General features: G+C 29.9%; 1 protein-coding gene across 1 annotated transcript; it reads left to right on the top strand.

Annotated features, from left to right (window-relative positions):
* The first annotated feature begins 3,664 nt into the window (after positions 1–3,664).
* LOC124918094 (testis-specific H1 histone-like) lies at positions 3,665–11,861 on the top strand. The gene is made up of 5 exons (XM_047458346.1): positions 3,665–3,739; positions 4,030–4,112; positions 10,721–10,837; positions 10,940–11,132; positions 11,853–11,861. The coding sequence occupies exons 1-5, from the start codon at positions 3,665–3,667 to the stop codon at positions 11,859–11,861; spliced, it is 477 nt and encodes a 158-aa protein (XP_047314302.1).
* The last annotated feature ends 4,034 nt before the right edge of the window (positions 11,862–15,895 follow it).

Raw genomic sequence — 15,895 nt, 5'->3', positions numbered from 1 at the left:
GAAAATGAGATAAGCAAGGAAAGAGAATTATGGTCCTTCCCTTTTCACGTTTGCATCTTCATCTTCTGCATCCAAAGAGTTGCCAGTTAGGAGATTGAGATACCGAGTGGCAGCACCTCGGCCGCCTCCACTTCCACCGCCTCTGTCGCTTCCACGACTGGAGCTTTTTCTTGGTCTTAGACCTTCTTCATCCTCTTCAGCAGTTTTTCATTTGGATCGGGGTCCTCTAGAAGCTCCTCTGACAGCTTCACCTCTAGAACTGCCTCCTCTTGAGCTACCTTCCCCTTTTTAACATTATCAACTGCAACAACAATAGGTAGTTCAACACGGGATCTGTCTTTAATGGCGTTGACTTAGGCCAATTCAATCGCTTGAATGGACTTAGCAAGAGAATCAACTTGCTCTATTCTTTCTGCTTTGGATCTACCCATTGATTTGGTAACTTCCACCAATTGATCTTGAAGGAGATCTATTGAATTTACGATGACCTGATGAAGTTCCAAGTTGAAGGCCTTTATCTCGGCATATTGTTCTGTTTGAGTAGTAATGACACTTTTCTCAAACTTGTTGTGCTTGGAATTTACAATGTTGAGTTCATATGTGTTTCGGTGTATAGTCTTTTCCAATTCTCTCTGAATAGCGAGGAAGGATAACATCTCTTTTTCTGACTTATCACCGAGCCCTTTTCAAGATTGACCAACCTGGACTGCATATCCTCCATATTCAGATTGATGGAACTTATTGCATCCATAATTGAACAGAACTTTGCATCTCCATGAAACGTCTCTTCGGGAGAGTCAGCAGATGAGGACATAGCTTGAGAATGGGCAGGGGAAGTCCGAATTGGACTTATAGGCGTGTTCACTTGTAAAGAAAACTCGGGTTCTTTATCCTTAGAATGTGAAGATGGGGCCTTAGAAGCATCCTTAGATTTGTCTTCTTCATTTATAATATCAGCACATACTTGCTGAATTCCTCCTGAAATGTCGTCAAAATGCAGAGGAAGTTCATTAACATACTCGTCGATGTTTGTAGCTGTAATGAAGGGAGATGATCGAGGAACGGGAGAACACGAAATGAAGAATTCTTCTAAGGGAATATCCTCTGAAGAATATTCCTTAGACTCTTGTTCCCCCTCAACAGAAGAGGGAATTTCCTCGAGAACAGCTTTCTTCAAAGGTTTCCCCTTTGATTCTGAATTCGGAGACTTATCAGTAATCTTTGCTGATTCATCTTTTTCCACAAAGGGCTGTTCTTCAACAGTAATGGTAGGATCCACTTTAGGTGTCTCCTTTGGTTGAATATAAGATAGAGGAGCTTTAACAACAACCTCTTCTTCCTCTTCTAGCACAGTTTTAGCTTGACCCAATGCAAGGATCTTATCAGCAGTCTGCAGGTCACATAGACGTGTCTCTTCAAAAGAAGTATTTGCCAACTCAATCAGATGGGCAGCAGCTTGCTCATCTTCTCCTAGCCCGGACTGATCAACATAAAAATTTCCATAGGCTCGTCTTCATCAAAAGAGTCATGAAATAGAGTTAACCCAAACGATTCTGTGACATGAGCCTTTTGGAGAACGGTTGTGCAATAACTATGCATAATGAGATCTAGCCTCTTCAAAGAATTTTGCTTCGTACGAGCATCTTTGTCCATAGGGTTGAAGTTGGCCTTTCTTTTTTCGAGAATGGGAAGAAGGATATGCCCCATGATGTCTGCCACCACCAGTTCCTTTCGATCGAGAGCTTTAGAAACCACGTTTGTCATAGCCCTTATTAAGATTCTCTTTTCATTTTTATTACGTTCTTGCATTCTGTACAATCTCCTTTTCTGAGAATATCTCATTAAATTGAATTTCCATTATGTAATTCACCCAAGTGTCAAAGATGTTGATTTTCTCAGCATCCCTCTATTCAACCTGCTCTATTACAAGGTTGACAATGCAGCCAGATTCAGATACCTTCTCAGAGATTCAACAACAATCTATTTTCCTTTACCAGGAACCTCATCAGGTTTAGCTTTATAAAAGTACATAGGTTCGCGAATATTGATGCCAGGGGCTCCTTTTGTCGATCTCATAATTTCAAAAGGGGTTTTAGGTTTCTGAAACACCCCTTTCTAGAAGAACGGACAGAACGCCCTTCCCAATAAAATTAGATTGCATTTCAATAATCTTGGCCACGAGAGGCTCAACAACCGGCAGAGTAGGACCCTGCTCAGAAGATACAACGGCAGCAGCAGACGTTGGAACAATGGTCTGCTCTATTTCAGATGGGATAATGTTAGCAGTCTCAACAGCTGCTGGCATTTCAATAACATTGGAAGCGACAACAACCGCTTGCACTTTAGGATGGACAAGCGACGAGACCCTCTTAGCATTTTCAATTGTTAAACCGACTGGATCAACAGTCGGCCCGACAACTTGTTCCATCACAGGACATCACAAATGGGCACAGAGTCCAAAGGAGAGGAGGAGATTACCTTATTAGACTTTTTAGACGCCTTAGACACACTAGACGCTTTAGACGCCTTGAACTCTTTCTTCTGATCCACAGAATGACCAGATGACTTAGCATGTTTCTTCAACGGGCTGGGGATGGAGAGAGTGAAGAAATAGGAATGGCGGCAATAGGAAGAAGATTTTGTCTTGCCTTGGAGTCAACTACTCCAGAATCTTTCTTCAAGGAGCTCTTATGCCTGTTCGCACTTATCGCGGACTCTATAACCGATTTGGATCGCTTTGCCCCAGTAGACAGCACATAAGTAGTTTGTCTTTTCGAACGAGTGACCGACTGACCACCTATATATTGGCTGGAAGAGCCAGAACCTATTTCCTTCGAGAGCTTCATTCTTTCGAATTTGTGTATATGCGGCTCGGGTTAATAGCCTGAGTTGGGCCGTGAAGCTTTCACTCTCCTTATTCTTGGAATATATCGACTCATAGAGATTAGAAAAGAGAGTCGAAGCCCAGTTTACTTGAATTCCTTTTGAGATAGTAGTCATATAGTCGAATCGATCCTGAGTATATGAATCGAAAGATCCTATCCTTCCTTGGAGCGCCTTTGCTACAATGTCGTTTAATTGGGTGAAATGCGACTTTAGAGCCTTCTTCTTCCCGTTCAGCCTTATCACAAAGTCTTCGTTGGAAAAGACTATCTTCATCTCCGTGATAGTCTCTTCCGGTAAAGCCAGATTAAACTTGTGAACCTTCGATGGAAGTTCAAAGAACTCCGCATAGGCCGATTCGTTGAAAGAAATAGGAGATTCATTCACAGTCGCCTTGATGGATTTTCCGACCAAGACCGCCGTCTTGAAAAACTAGCGAACGTCCTTCTCGTAAAATATAAATGGACCGTCGAGATATTTTCCGACCCGGAATACTCAAATGATCAAAACATATCAAGATAAACATTATGAATAAAATGTAGCAAGAAATTAGGGGAAGAAAGAAGGAATTTGGAATGTTGGTTACAATGAACGAACAAATCTCTTTGGACTGAAAAATCAAATCACAAAGCTCTTGATGCATGCAAAGAAATGAGAGATTGTGCTCAACAAAGAAAAAATGCAGCAAACAACCGTCCAATTGATTTTACACTATCTTAAGGACTAAAATTTACTATAGAAGGAAGAGTATGAAAAGTTAGTAAACTGGTCAGTTGAAACAATGAGGGAGCTAATGAAGTCCCCTATATCTAAGACCTATACTATCAGGAGCAATTTCAGCGGGAGAGTAAACGAGGTCTGAAAAAATAACACAGGAAAGAAAACAGAGGATCATGCTTTTAAAGGAAATTCTACTTGGACAATGTTAAAACAAAAGTGGTGGTACTCAATTCTCCTTTTGAATTTAAACTGACAACTGAAGTGGAAGAAAAATGTGTTAAAGAAAGGGAAAATGTAGTGGTTGGAAACTATATAATGAAGAATAGAGTATCATTCTCAGTCACCAAGGAAGTCTTAATGAAACAATGGGAGTAGAAGGGACTAGTTAAGATTTCTGCAAATATACATGAACTCTATTTTCCGCAGTTCAAGAAGAAATCAAACTTGGATGATATTCTGAAATATGTGCATACTTATATTGAATCAAATTGTATGAAGATGGAGAGATGGTCTGAAAAATTAAACCGCTAAGCAAACCAAAAGAAATAGTTCATATATGGTTTAAGTTTTGGAACATCCCATCACATATGTACAACGTAGAAGCTTTAAGTCACTTTGCAAGTTTATTGGGAAAACCATTATACATGGACCCAATTACAGTAGGAGAAGAACAATTACCTTTGCTAGAATAAGCATTGAAGTGCACCCTCAAAGTACGCTGTCAAAAAACATGACAGTAGTTGATAGGAATGGAAAGTCTACAATCATGGAAATCTTATATGAATGGATGCCAGGCATGTGTGTTTTCTGTGATACTTTTCAACATGCTAGCACTAAATGTGAAAAAACGGTTGAGGAAGAGCATAAAATCCTAAAAGCCTAAGAAGAAGAAAAGTAGATAAATGAAACGAAAGAATCAAGAATCAAAGAGTATATTGGGGAAGTTAAAGAAAATCAACAAGGAAAAATACATAGGAAGAAATCAAGGAAGAATTAGAGAAGGAAGAAAGTAATGATGTAGAGGAATAAAGAAAGGTATAATCAAATAATAAAGAAATCAACGAAACTAATGAAATAGGGGATATTGAAGAAGATAAACCTAAAGACAATGAAGATGAAGAGTTAGAAGATGAAATCAAAAATACAATAGAGAAGAAAAACACAGAGGAAACCAAGGTTGTTGATCCTCAAATACGTAAAACTGAAATTGAAAAAAATAGTGACAAAAGACCTGAAATCCTGAAGAAGAATACATTTTATTATATTAATACGAGTTCATATAGAGTAAGATTAAACAATAAGAGCAGACAAACATCATCATAAACTTCAATTCAATCTCCCTTCATGAAGAATGCAAGAAGAATGGGAAGTGGAAGAAGGCAATATGGTCAAAAGGCGGATATGGAGACAACATAGGTTGGGATAGCTAGATTATAGTCTTTGTTCATTATAATCTGTGTTTTGTAATTTGATTTGACTGCCACCATTTAGAAACTTTTGGGACTTTTTTTTTGTAATCTTACAATCAAAACTAGGGTTTGTTTAGTTTTAATTATTGATTCCTCCCACTTTTGGACTTTTTAATGAAATAGTGTTAAACCGTTTCCAAAAAAAAGTAATAAAAAGGTTAATATACAAATTAAATCAATTAAGTTATGTAAATTGATTTTAGATTTATATTATTATATTTCTTTTTAACCATCTATCATTATATTAATTAATTAATATATTAAACTTTTATTATTTAATTTGTATAAAATTTAATTTTTAAATATTAAAATCATTATAACTAATTTGAACTTTACAAATTTTAATGTTTTTAATTTAAATTTATAAGAAAAATAAAAGATATTTTAAATACACCCAATATATTTAATAAATTATTTATTAATCTAAATCCTTATCTTTATTCAAATTATAAAAATTAATTTTGAGATTTTTAAATTCTGAAATTTGTTTTGAAATAAAAATAATTGTATTGAGATTTTGATAATAATAAATGCAGGATGATTTTAACAATAATAAATATAATATTCAAATACCAACTAATAAAGTTTTAAAGATTATATAAAAGTTATAAAATATATTTATTTAATTGCATAAAGATTAGACAATATATAATATTTGTTGGAAGATTTTGACAATAATAAATAAAATGATTTAAACATCAACTAATAAAGTCATAAGGATTATATAAAAGTAAATAAAATTATCAAATACGTATATTTGGTCAAATTTTCATATTATTTTCATCTCAAAAAATATTTCAGATTTTTATAATCTTATAAAAGGATTTCTATAATTTCAATAAAGTTATAAGGATTTGAATTGACAAATAATTTATTGAATATATAGGGACTATATAAAATATATTTTATTATTCTTGTAAGTTTGAATAAAAACAATTAAAAGTTTAAAAAATTAAAATTAGTTAAAGAAAATTTATTGTATTTTTATACGAATTAAATAAAAAAATTAAATAATTTTTATATGCTCCAAATCAAATGTTAGAAAATGGAGGACACTAGTTAATTTGATAGACATTTTTTCTCGATATTTTTCTAACTCAATTACAAATATTTAAATGCTATTTTTTTTTTTTTAGTATAAGAGAATTTCAAATTCATCCACTCAATTAAATGAACCAAACAACAACTTAGACGACATTATTTGACTTTAATAAATGCACTAACAAAAAAATATAATATTGTTTTTATTCTTTTTTAATGTATGATTCTAACATAACTAAGGCGTTATTCATAAATTAATATTTCAGATGTAAACATTATATTTTTCTTTAAAAAAGTATTTTTGTAGGGAAAAATATTATTACATTGTTTTATTTAATCAAAAAATCATAATCAAATGATAAAAACTAAGTTAGACTTAATCTAAAAATATATAAAAAATAATTTAAAATTTAATTAAACTTTGAACAATTTACTAATTATTCATCCAAAACTAAGCTCAAACATTACATTAAACAACTAAGAACACAATTTAGCTCAACATCAACTAATTTTATTTTATTTAATAAATAAATTACATTTTACACATTCTCAATCTTTTCAAAAGAATTAAATTACATAAGAGATCATATACAATTAGTTACATAATAAGATCCTAACAATATTAGTTTCTAATCTTGACCAATCTCTTCTCTATTGTTGTTGTTAAGGTAAAATGATATAACCCAAATCGACAACCTATGAAAAATAATTAAATTTGGGTTAACAATAAGCCGAATAAAAAATTGAAAAGGTACATATACTGATTAAAGAGTAATCTTATATAAACTAAGCTTAGAAAACACCAATAAGACTAACCATAATATCTTTACTATAGGCATACCAAAATAAAAAATTAAGGAGCTAAAATAACAAACTGGATATGTACAATATTGAAAAACCACCTTAAAGTACATAGTGTAGGATTTATATTATGTACAAATGATAAGTAAATTAATTTTACATACAACTATTTCATTATCATGCCAGAAATAGAAAATAAAAAATATATATGTAAAAGCTAGCAAAAGAATAATGACATTTACTTCATTATCTTAGAATTACATTACAATTATTGACTAGACTAGCACCACTATTTCTGGATATTAAGTCTGAAAGCTTCCCCAGCAAATTCCTCACAACCCCTACAAAAAAGTGTTCACAAATACAAATGATGTTAATTTTACTAGAATCCATATAAGCTAATAAACATCAATTTTACCATAACAAAATGTACTTGCCTGATTGTCTTAGCCCTTCCGATAGACCACTACAACCAGTAAAAGTATAGAAGGTTTACAATGGAGTAATGTGATTCTCCTTCCTTTGCTCATCATGCCATCAAAACAAGCTTCTCCTTCTTTATACTTCCCTGTGTTTCTGTTTCATATTGGATCTATAGCTTTTGAGAAACTTTGTTTGATATGAGTTGGCAACTGTAGCAAAAATATTGCAAACTTAGATCTTCAATAACAAGTAGACATTCCTAGCATCTATTGTAAAAAAATATTTAATTACCTGATTATTTTTTCCTCTTTTATGGACATATAAACAAATGCAGTAGAGCTGTTATAGGTATAGATTCACTATTTCTTCACTATAGTATACCTACATAATTATCAAAGAATAGTCTCAAAAACACATACAAAATAAAATATCAATAATTACAATGATATGTTTTTTAATGAAATAAATATTCAGAAGACATTAAAATTACCTCAAAATAATAAGGTCCCATAGACAAAGTCCTTGAGATGATACACATCTCCTGAAATGTGAAATCAAATTAAGCAAATGTTAGATGAAACATAAAATGTATTAATGTAATAATGTTATCATTCACTAATTTACCCATATGATTCAATATTTCACTCCTCAAAATAAACAATTGATGAAGAAATTAAGAACACTCACAGCTAGAAGTTGATTCACTCTTTTTCGAATGAGAGTACTTGTGAAACTTAATGACTCCATTGGATCAATGTTAGCATCCATCCAAATCATAGGCGGCTGAAAAATCTAAACAAAAGAAGAAGAAGAAAAATTATAAAATAAATTGACATAGATAAACAGATTAATGATATATAGGTCGATTCTTACTTTGCAAATAGTTAAACTAGTAGTCAATAGTTGTATCGTATTTCAACTCTCTTTCTCTACAGCGGCGGCGGAGATATATTTTTGCTTCAAATTAGGGCATAAAAGAAATGATGAATATTTAACACTATATATATAGTATAGGAACACATAGTTAGTTGACTATGACGTCTAAATTAAACCACGTCATAAAACTAAAAAAGCGAAACAAATAATTAATATACAGATTTATATATATATATATATATATATATATATATATATATATATATATATATATATATATATATATAATACTAAATTATTTTGACTTATTTTATTATAGAGCTCTAACTCATCCATTTTAAAAATGAAAAAAATCATTTGTATTTTAATAAATGTTTGCCTTCAATGAAATAAAACACGTATACAAAATGTTTATAAGTTAAAATAACTCATTAAACATGTACAATAAAAATAAGGAATTGTTTTATTAATTCTAATAAAAATAACTTAAATCAAATATCAAATTAAGAATATTGTCAAAACTTTATAACCAAAAAAAATATATTTTAGATGTTGCACTTAATTTAAATTAATAAATTAAAGGAGGGTTATGCTAATAAAATAAAATTTTCATATTTTATTATTTATAATTGATAATTGTTCATTTGATATTTTTCATATAAATCGTTATAGAAAACAATTATGTCTGAAGTATTAAACCGTATTATTTTTTTATTTACGATTTTGCCCTCTCATTTGAGAGAGAAGACGGAGTAGGAGAAAATGGTAAGAGAGGATCTGCTTATTGAATTTTGTAGAGGATCTACTTATTGAATTTTTAATAATTATTTGAGGCTTCATTTTTCTTATTTTAACATTTTATTTTTTTCTAAATGAGTTTGGTTACGTTTTGAACGTTTTTTAAATTGAGTATTATTTTTAGATTTAAATTTTAATTTGTCGAAGGTGATTGAGTGATTAAAAAATATGTAATTTAAGAAAATATTTGAAAACCATTGAAGAATGATAAATTTTGTATTATTTTTCCAAAAAATTCATAACGACATAACTAATTATTTTATCGTTGTTTGCTCTAGCCCTAGCTTGAAAGAAAATATTGAAGAGAAAGCTGAAACTCTTGTAAAATACAAAGGCAAAATTTAGTTGAAGAATTTTAAACCAAAGGTTAAGATTCTCAAATCTCCTTTTGAGTTTAAATTTTCCCCGAAGTTGAAGAGAAATACATTAAAGAGTGAGAATATGTAATTGTTGAGACTACATAAAAAAGAATAGTGTATCTTTCTCGGTCACTAAGGATGCCTTACTAAAGCAATGAGCGTAGGAAACAAATCTGGAGAATATGCTGAAGTTGGGGCATACTTATGTTGGGTCATACTACATGAAGCTAGAAAGATGGCCTAAATGAATGAACTTACTTAACAAACCGAAAAAAATAGCTCAAATTTGGTTCAAACTAAGGAACATCTCGGCTCATATATACAATGTAGAAGCACTTAGTCATTTTGCTAGTCTCCTACGAAAACCATTGTATATAGACTCAATCACGGAAGAAAGCGAACACATCACATATAATAGGATAGAAGTGCATCATAGAAATACTCTACTTGAAACAATGACAATTATTGACAGAAGAGGTAAACCCACAGTCATGGATATTTCATATGAATGGAGGCCAAACATATGTGTGTTCTATAATACTTTTGAACATTTCGGTATAAATGTGCAAAAACAATTGAAGAAAAGTAAAAAAATTCTTAAAATTCAGTAGCACAAGGAAAACCTGAAAGTTTAGGAACAAAATGATAAAGCGTAGAAAAATAAAATTGAAAAATAAGGAGGTAGAAGACATCTAGATGAAATTAAAGATGGAGAATAAGAGGATGAAAATGTTGATGATTCAGAGGAAGGAGAAAGGTAACAAATCAGAGGAAGAAGAAGATAAAAAATCAGATAAATAAGATGAAAATGAATTAAAGGATGAAAATGAAAAAGAATTAAAGAAAGAAAAAGGTGCAGAATCAACGGATGAAAGTAATGAAAAATTACAAGATGGAAGTGATAGAAAGCAGTGGAGGAAAGTGAAGATGAGACTATGAAAATAGATCTTAGCAACTTAAGAAAAATTGAAGTCAAGGATTACCGTAGATAAATATAAAGTTTCTAAAATAAAAAAAAAACGTCTTTTATCAGATAAGTGTTGGTTCAACTAAAACAAATCTAACCCAAGGAAATAATATAAACACAACTCACAAACAAACATCATCATATACAACAGTTCCATCACCAATAGTACAGCTTAAAGTCAAAAAAGTGAGGATGCGACGTAAATATAATCGCTGGAAATCGAGGAATGAAGATTGTGTTTTTAGAAATACAGATTGAGAATATAAAGTAGAATAAGAGTAGTCAAAGAGGAAGCTCACAATAAAATCAGAATTTTTAAAATATATGTCTTGTATGCTTTTGTTGTTTGTTACTCTAATCTTTGTTTGTTTGTTTTCAATCAGCTACTCTAGGGCTAGGGCTAGGGCTAGGGCTAGGGCTAGGGCTAGGGGTAGGGGTAGGGCTAGGTCTAGGGCTAGGGCTAGGTCTAGGGCTAGGTCTAGGTCTAGGGCTAGGGTTAGGTCTAGGGCTAGGGCTAGGGCTAGGGCTAGGGCTAGGGCTAGGGCTAGGGCTAGGGCTAGGGCTAGGGCTAGGGCTAGGGCTAGGGCTGGGGCTGGGGCTAGGGCTAGGGCTAGGGCTAGGGCTGGGGCCAGGGCTGGGGCTGGTGCTAGGACTGGGGCTAGGGCTAGAGCTAGGGCTGGGGCTGGGGCTGGGGCTAGGGATGGGGCTGGGGCTAGGGCTGAGGCTAGGGCTGGGGCTGGGGCTAAGTCTCGGGCTAGGGCTAGGGCTGGGGCTGGGGCTAGGGCTAGGGCTAGGGCTAGGGCTAGGGCTAGGGCTAGGGCTAGGGCTAGGGCTAGGGCTGGGGCTGGGGCTGGGGCTAGGGCTGGGGCTGGGACTGGGGCGGGGCTGGGGCTGGGAATTTGAGGGAGGTAATGGGGGAAGAAATGATGTGTCACTACATCACTGATTGAAAAATGATAAAATGTGAAAAGAAAGAGAAGAGAGAGAAATTTTGTTATTTTTGTGGCTAATCAAATTGCGCCACATCATTCCCACCCTCATTCCCTCTCTCAAATTCTTTCTCCCAATCATTTCTCATATAATAAATGGTAGAAAAAATAAAAATATTTATTTTAACCAAAATTAAAAAAATTATATTTTTTTTTTGGAAAACGAATTAGTTTAATTTTTTTAAAAATTCCAAAATAGGAAAATGAGTTCAAGGAATAAAGCTAGACAGAACTTAGAGTTTTTTAAAATACCAAATGAGTTTGAAACAAATAAGTTAAAAAAAATAAAATAACAAACAATTGAATTACAAACAAGTCATTAAACAAGAACTATTTGAAACTTCCTTTCCTTGTAATGATTTTATATGGGATATTTAATCTTTGACTGAGTTTCCAACTGTCTTCATTAATCGGAATTCTCCTCCATTTATGTATGAGAGCGTTGCCATCAGAGACAATATCATCCTAAACTTTTCCTTTTGTTCTTTTATTCGTGCTATAAATTCTTGTATTTCTTTTCTTATAGGCATTGTAGACTAGGGCTCCAAAGAAGCATTTGAAAACATTCGCATTTCCTTAGCCTTTTTCTTAACAAGATCTATAATTTCGTTCCATTTATCTGGAAATTTAATGATATTCATGTTCTGAGCAAAATTGATCTACACCTTGAATACAAATATTTTATATTTAAATGAATTTAATAAATACGAATATTAATAATCTAAAAATGAATTTTCATCTTTTTTAATTTAATTTTATGTTGTGACTTAAACTTACGAGAAATGAGAAGAACTAACACCAACACAAGATTGAAGAATAATTTGTTCACGGTGTTTGATATGACAACTTAAAGTTAATTTATTCAAAGAACTAGAGAGTATTTATATTCATTTAAAAGACTATGAATTTGAAAAATAATTTATAAAATGAAATATTCACCGGCAAACAAATAGTTATTTAGAGTAATTAATGTTAAACAAAGAAATTTATGTAAATGAAAAGAAATTATTATATAAATCTCTTTTAAAAGAAAGAAAATTTATTTAGATATTTGTTATATAAAAATCTTAAAATAATTATTTAAAATTGCTCAAATAATAAATTATATCAATATTTTTTAAAGGTAAATTTTATGCAGATTCTTACCTTCTAAATAAATATTTCTTAAATAATCATTAAAATTTATAAAATATAGATATTTACAATTTATAAAAGGTGTTAAAGAAATTGATATTTATAAAATAAAAAAAAATTAAAGTTTAGACATCCATATTAATAATAAGCTTGTTTCTTGTGTTATTTTATTAAAATATTAAAATTATCAAAATCATTAACTAAAATATTTTGATATATTTTATTTTATATTTTCATAATTTAGGAAACTAGCATTATTTTATCTTATAAAGACTTATAATTACATCTCAGGTTTTATTAACTAGAATAGAATATGTGATCTTTAATTTTTAGATACGAGTTATTACCACAACATTTAAGTTGAAAACTGATATTGTGTTATTTATTAAATTCTAAAATATATTGGTTTCTTAATTAGTTTAAAATTACTTTAGAAAAATAATTTCTTATTACAAATAAATAGATTCTATCAAATATCTCTCATAAAATACACTTTCATTTCATGATTTATTAGCAAAATGTGTTTAATTATTAAATCTAGTTAATTTTAAATTTTTTATTAACTTAGTTAGCCTAATTAAAATAAATTATGTTTGTCTTATATTTGACATCTAAGAGTTCTTGACTTAAAAATTGGATTAATATATGGGCGAAAGAGATGACAGTTGACGCTTTTTAATAAATTATTTGGAAATTTGAATTAAAAACTAAATTAAAAATATTTTTGAAATCAATTATATAATTATATTAAAATAATAAAAAAAAGTTAAAATAATAGAAAAATAGATTAAAGATATATTGAATAAAAGAAAATTAATTATATAAATAATAAATATATAGAGGATGTATACCATTATTTGTTATTAATAAATATTAAGATTAAAAATATAAAAATGCCTTTTCATCTTCATTAATTAAATTTTTTAGTCGATGACTCTTCATATTATTTCATAACTCGTTTATATGATTGGCGAGTTAATAGATTTTTTAACTCAGTACATTTTGTCTCATAAAGTGTGTGGAGCACTATGGTACGAGACCCACTAATTTAGAGTTTTTAAATTTAACCGTTATTATATATATATTGTTACTTCACTTTAAGCATTTTTCTAATTGATATTTTATTAGACTTTTCCCATCAATCAAAAATTCACACGCATTTACATAGGGACTCACATAAAGTAATTATTAACTCTATATACAAACCATCATGCTCCCTTCCCTCAAATTTCAATTCACACCCACATGTACCATCACTTTCATTTGAATATTCTAAAGTTCACATTAATTGATACTCAAAATCTTACCTCAAATATGAAATGTGAACACTTTAATCACTTTTGTTTGGTGAATTTAATTCAAAATTTTTATGTATGTATATATATTTAATGATTAATGAATGATGTATAAAATATATAATTAAATAACGAAATTAATTTATTTTATAAATAATATATATAAAAAGAATGTATAAAAATATTTTTTATTAAGTTATTTGAAAATTTATATGAAAAAATAAATTAAAAATAATTTTAAAATCTATTATATATTTATATAAAACCTAAAAATAATAAAATAATGGAACAATAGTTCAAACATATAATGAAAAAATGAAAATTAATTATATAAATAATAAATATATAGAAAACGTATAACATTATTTTTTTAATAAATTATTTTGAAATTTTAATTAAAAACTAATGTACAATTATTTAGATAATCTAATATATAATTTTGTTGAATTAAAAAATTGTTAAAATAATGGTGCATATAATAAAAGGAGTGGTAGGAGAAGGGAATTTGGGGAGGTAATGGGGGAAGAAATGATGTGTCACTACATCACTGTTTGAAAAAATGGTTGGAAAAATGATAAAATGTGAAAAGAAAGAGAAGAGAGAAATTTTGTTATTTTTGTGGCTAATCAAATTGCACCACATCATTCCCTACCTCATTCCCTCTCTCAAATTTCTTCTCCCAATTATTTCTCATATAATAAATGATATAAAAAATAAAAATATTAATTTTAAACAAAATTAAAAAAATTATATTTTTTTTAGAAAACGGATTAGTTTAAAATTTTTAAAAATTCCAAAATAGGAAAATGAGTTCAAGGAATAAAGCTAGACAGAGCTTAGAGTTTTTTAAAATACCAAATAAGTTTGAAACAAATAAGTTAAAAAAAAATAGAATAACAAACAATTGAATTACAAACCAGTCATTAAACAAGAACTATTTGAAACTTCCTTTCCTTGTAATGATTTTATATGGGATATTCAATCTTTGACTGAGCTTACAACTGTCTTCATTAATCGGAATTCCCCTCCATTTATGTATGAGAGTGTTGCCATCAGAGACAATATCATCCTAAACTTTTCCTTTTGTTCTTTTATTCGTGCTATAAATTCTTGTATTTCTTTCTCTTTAGGCATTGTAGACTAGGGCTACAAAGAAGCATTTGAAAACATTCGCATTTCCTTAACCTTTTTCTTAACAAGATCTATAATTTCGTTCCATTTATCTGGAAATTTAATGATATTCATGTTCTGAGCAAAATTGATCTACACAATATTTTATATTTAAATGAATTTAATAAATACGATTATTAATAATCTAAAAATGAATTTTCATCTTTTTTAATTTAATTTTATGTTGTGACTTTTCATATTATTTTATAACCCGTTTGAATTCGCGAGTCAATGGATTATGTAACCCGATTCGTTTTTTCTCATAAAGCGGGACGTTGGGTGTGGTGCGATAACCCGATAATCTAGAAATATTTAAAATTAAGTGTTATTATATATATATGATTAATGAATTATTGTTAAAACTTATATGCTAATAAAACTAGTAATTAGATATCACAATTAAATAAGCATTAAATATTTATTTTCACATCCATAGTTGGTACATTTGTGTTATTAAAGAACATGAATAGACTATTTACACAGTCTTTCACATATGCAGACAAAATTATCACAATACCCATCAAAATTGTTAACAGATTCGGGTAAGCAATATTTTTTACAACTGTTATCCTTAAAACACAAGCCTTTAAATGTAGCGCTCTTGTTAAAACAAACTCTTGCCACTACTTTATCATTTTCTGTAAAAATTAAATAGTCATACATGTTTTTATTATTAATGATATCATTAAATTTAAACTAATCATAAATAGAGAGAAAATTAAACTTACGAGAAATGAGAAGAACTAACAACAACACAAGATTGAAGAATAATTTGTTCATGGTGTTTGATATGACAACTTAAAGTTAATTTATTCAAAGAACTAGAGAGTATTTATATTCATTTAAAAGACTATGAATTTGAAAAATAATTTATAAAATGAAATATTCATCAGCAAACAAATAGTTATTTAGAGTAATTAATTTTAAACAAAGAAATTTATGTAAATGAAAAGAAATTATTATATAAATA

This window comes from Impatiens glandulifera, unplaced genomic scaffold, assembly GCF_907164915.1.
Source record: "Impatiens glandulifera unplaced genomic scaffold, dImpGla2.1, whole genome shotgun sequence".
NCBI lineage: Eukaryota > Viridiplantae > Streptophyta > Magnoliopsida > Ericales > Balsaminaceae > Impatiens > Impatiens glandulifera.
This window is presented reverse-complemented; position numbering and strand designations above follow the sequence as displayed.

Coding starts and splice junctions, on each gene's coding strand:
- LOC124918094 (XM_047458346.1), top strand. CDS start 3,665: ATGAGGGAGCTAATGAAGTCCCCTATATCTAAGACCTATACTATCAGG. Junction 4,113..10,720: donor TGTATGAAGATGGAGAGATG/GTCTGAAAAATT, acceptor GTTTTCAATCAG/CTACTCTAGGGCTAGGGCTA. Junction 10,838..10,939: donor AGGTCTAGGGCTAGGGTTAG/GTCTAGGGCTAG, acceptor GGCTGGGGCTAG/GGCTAGGGCTAGGGCTAGGG.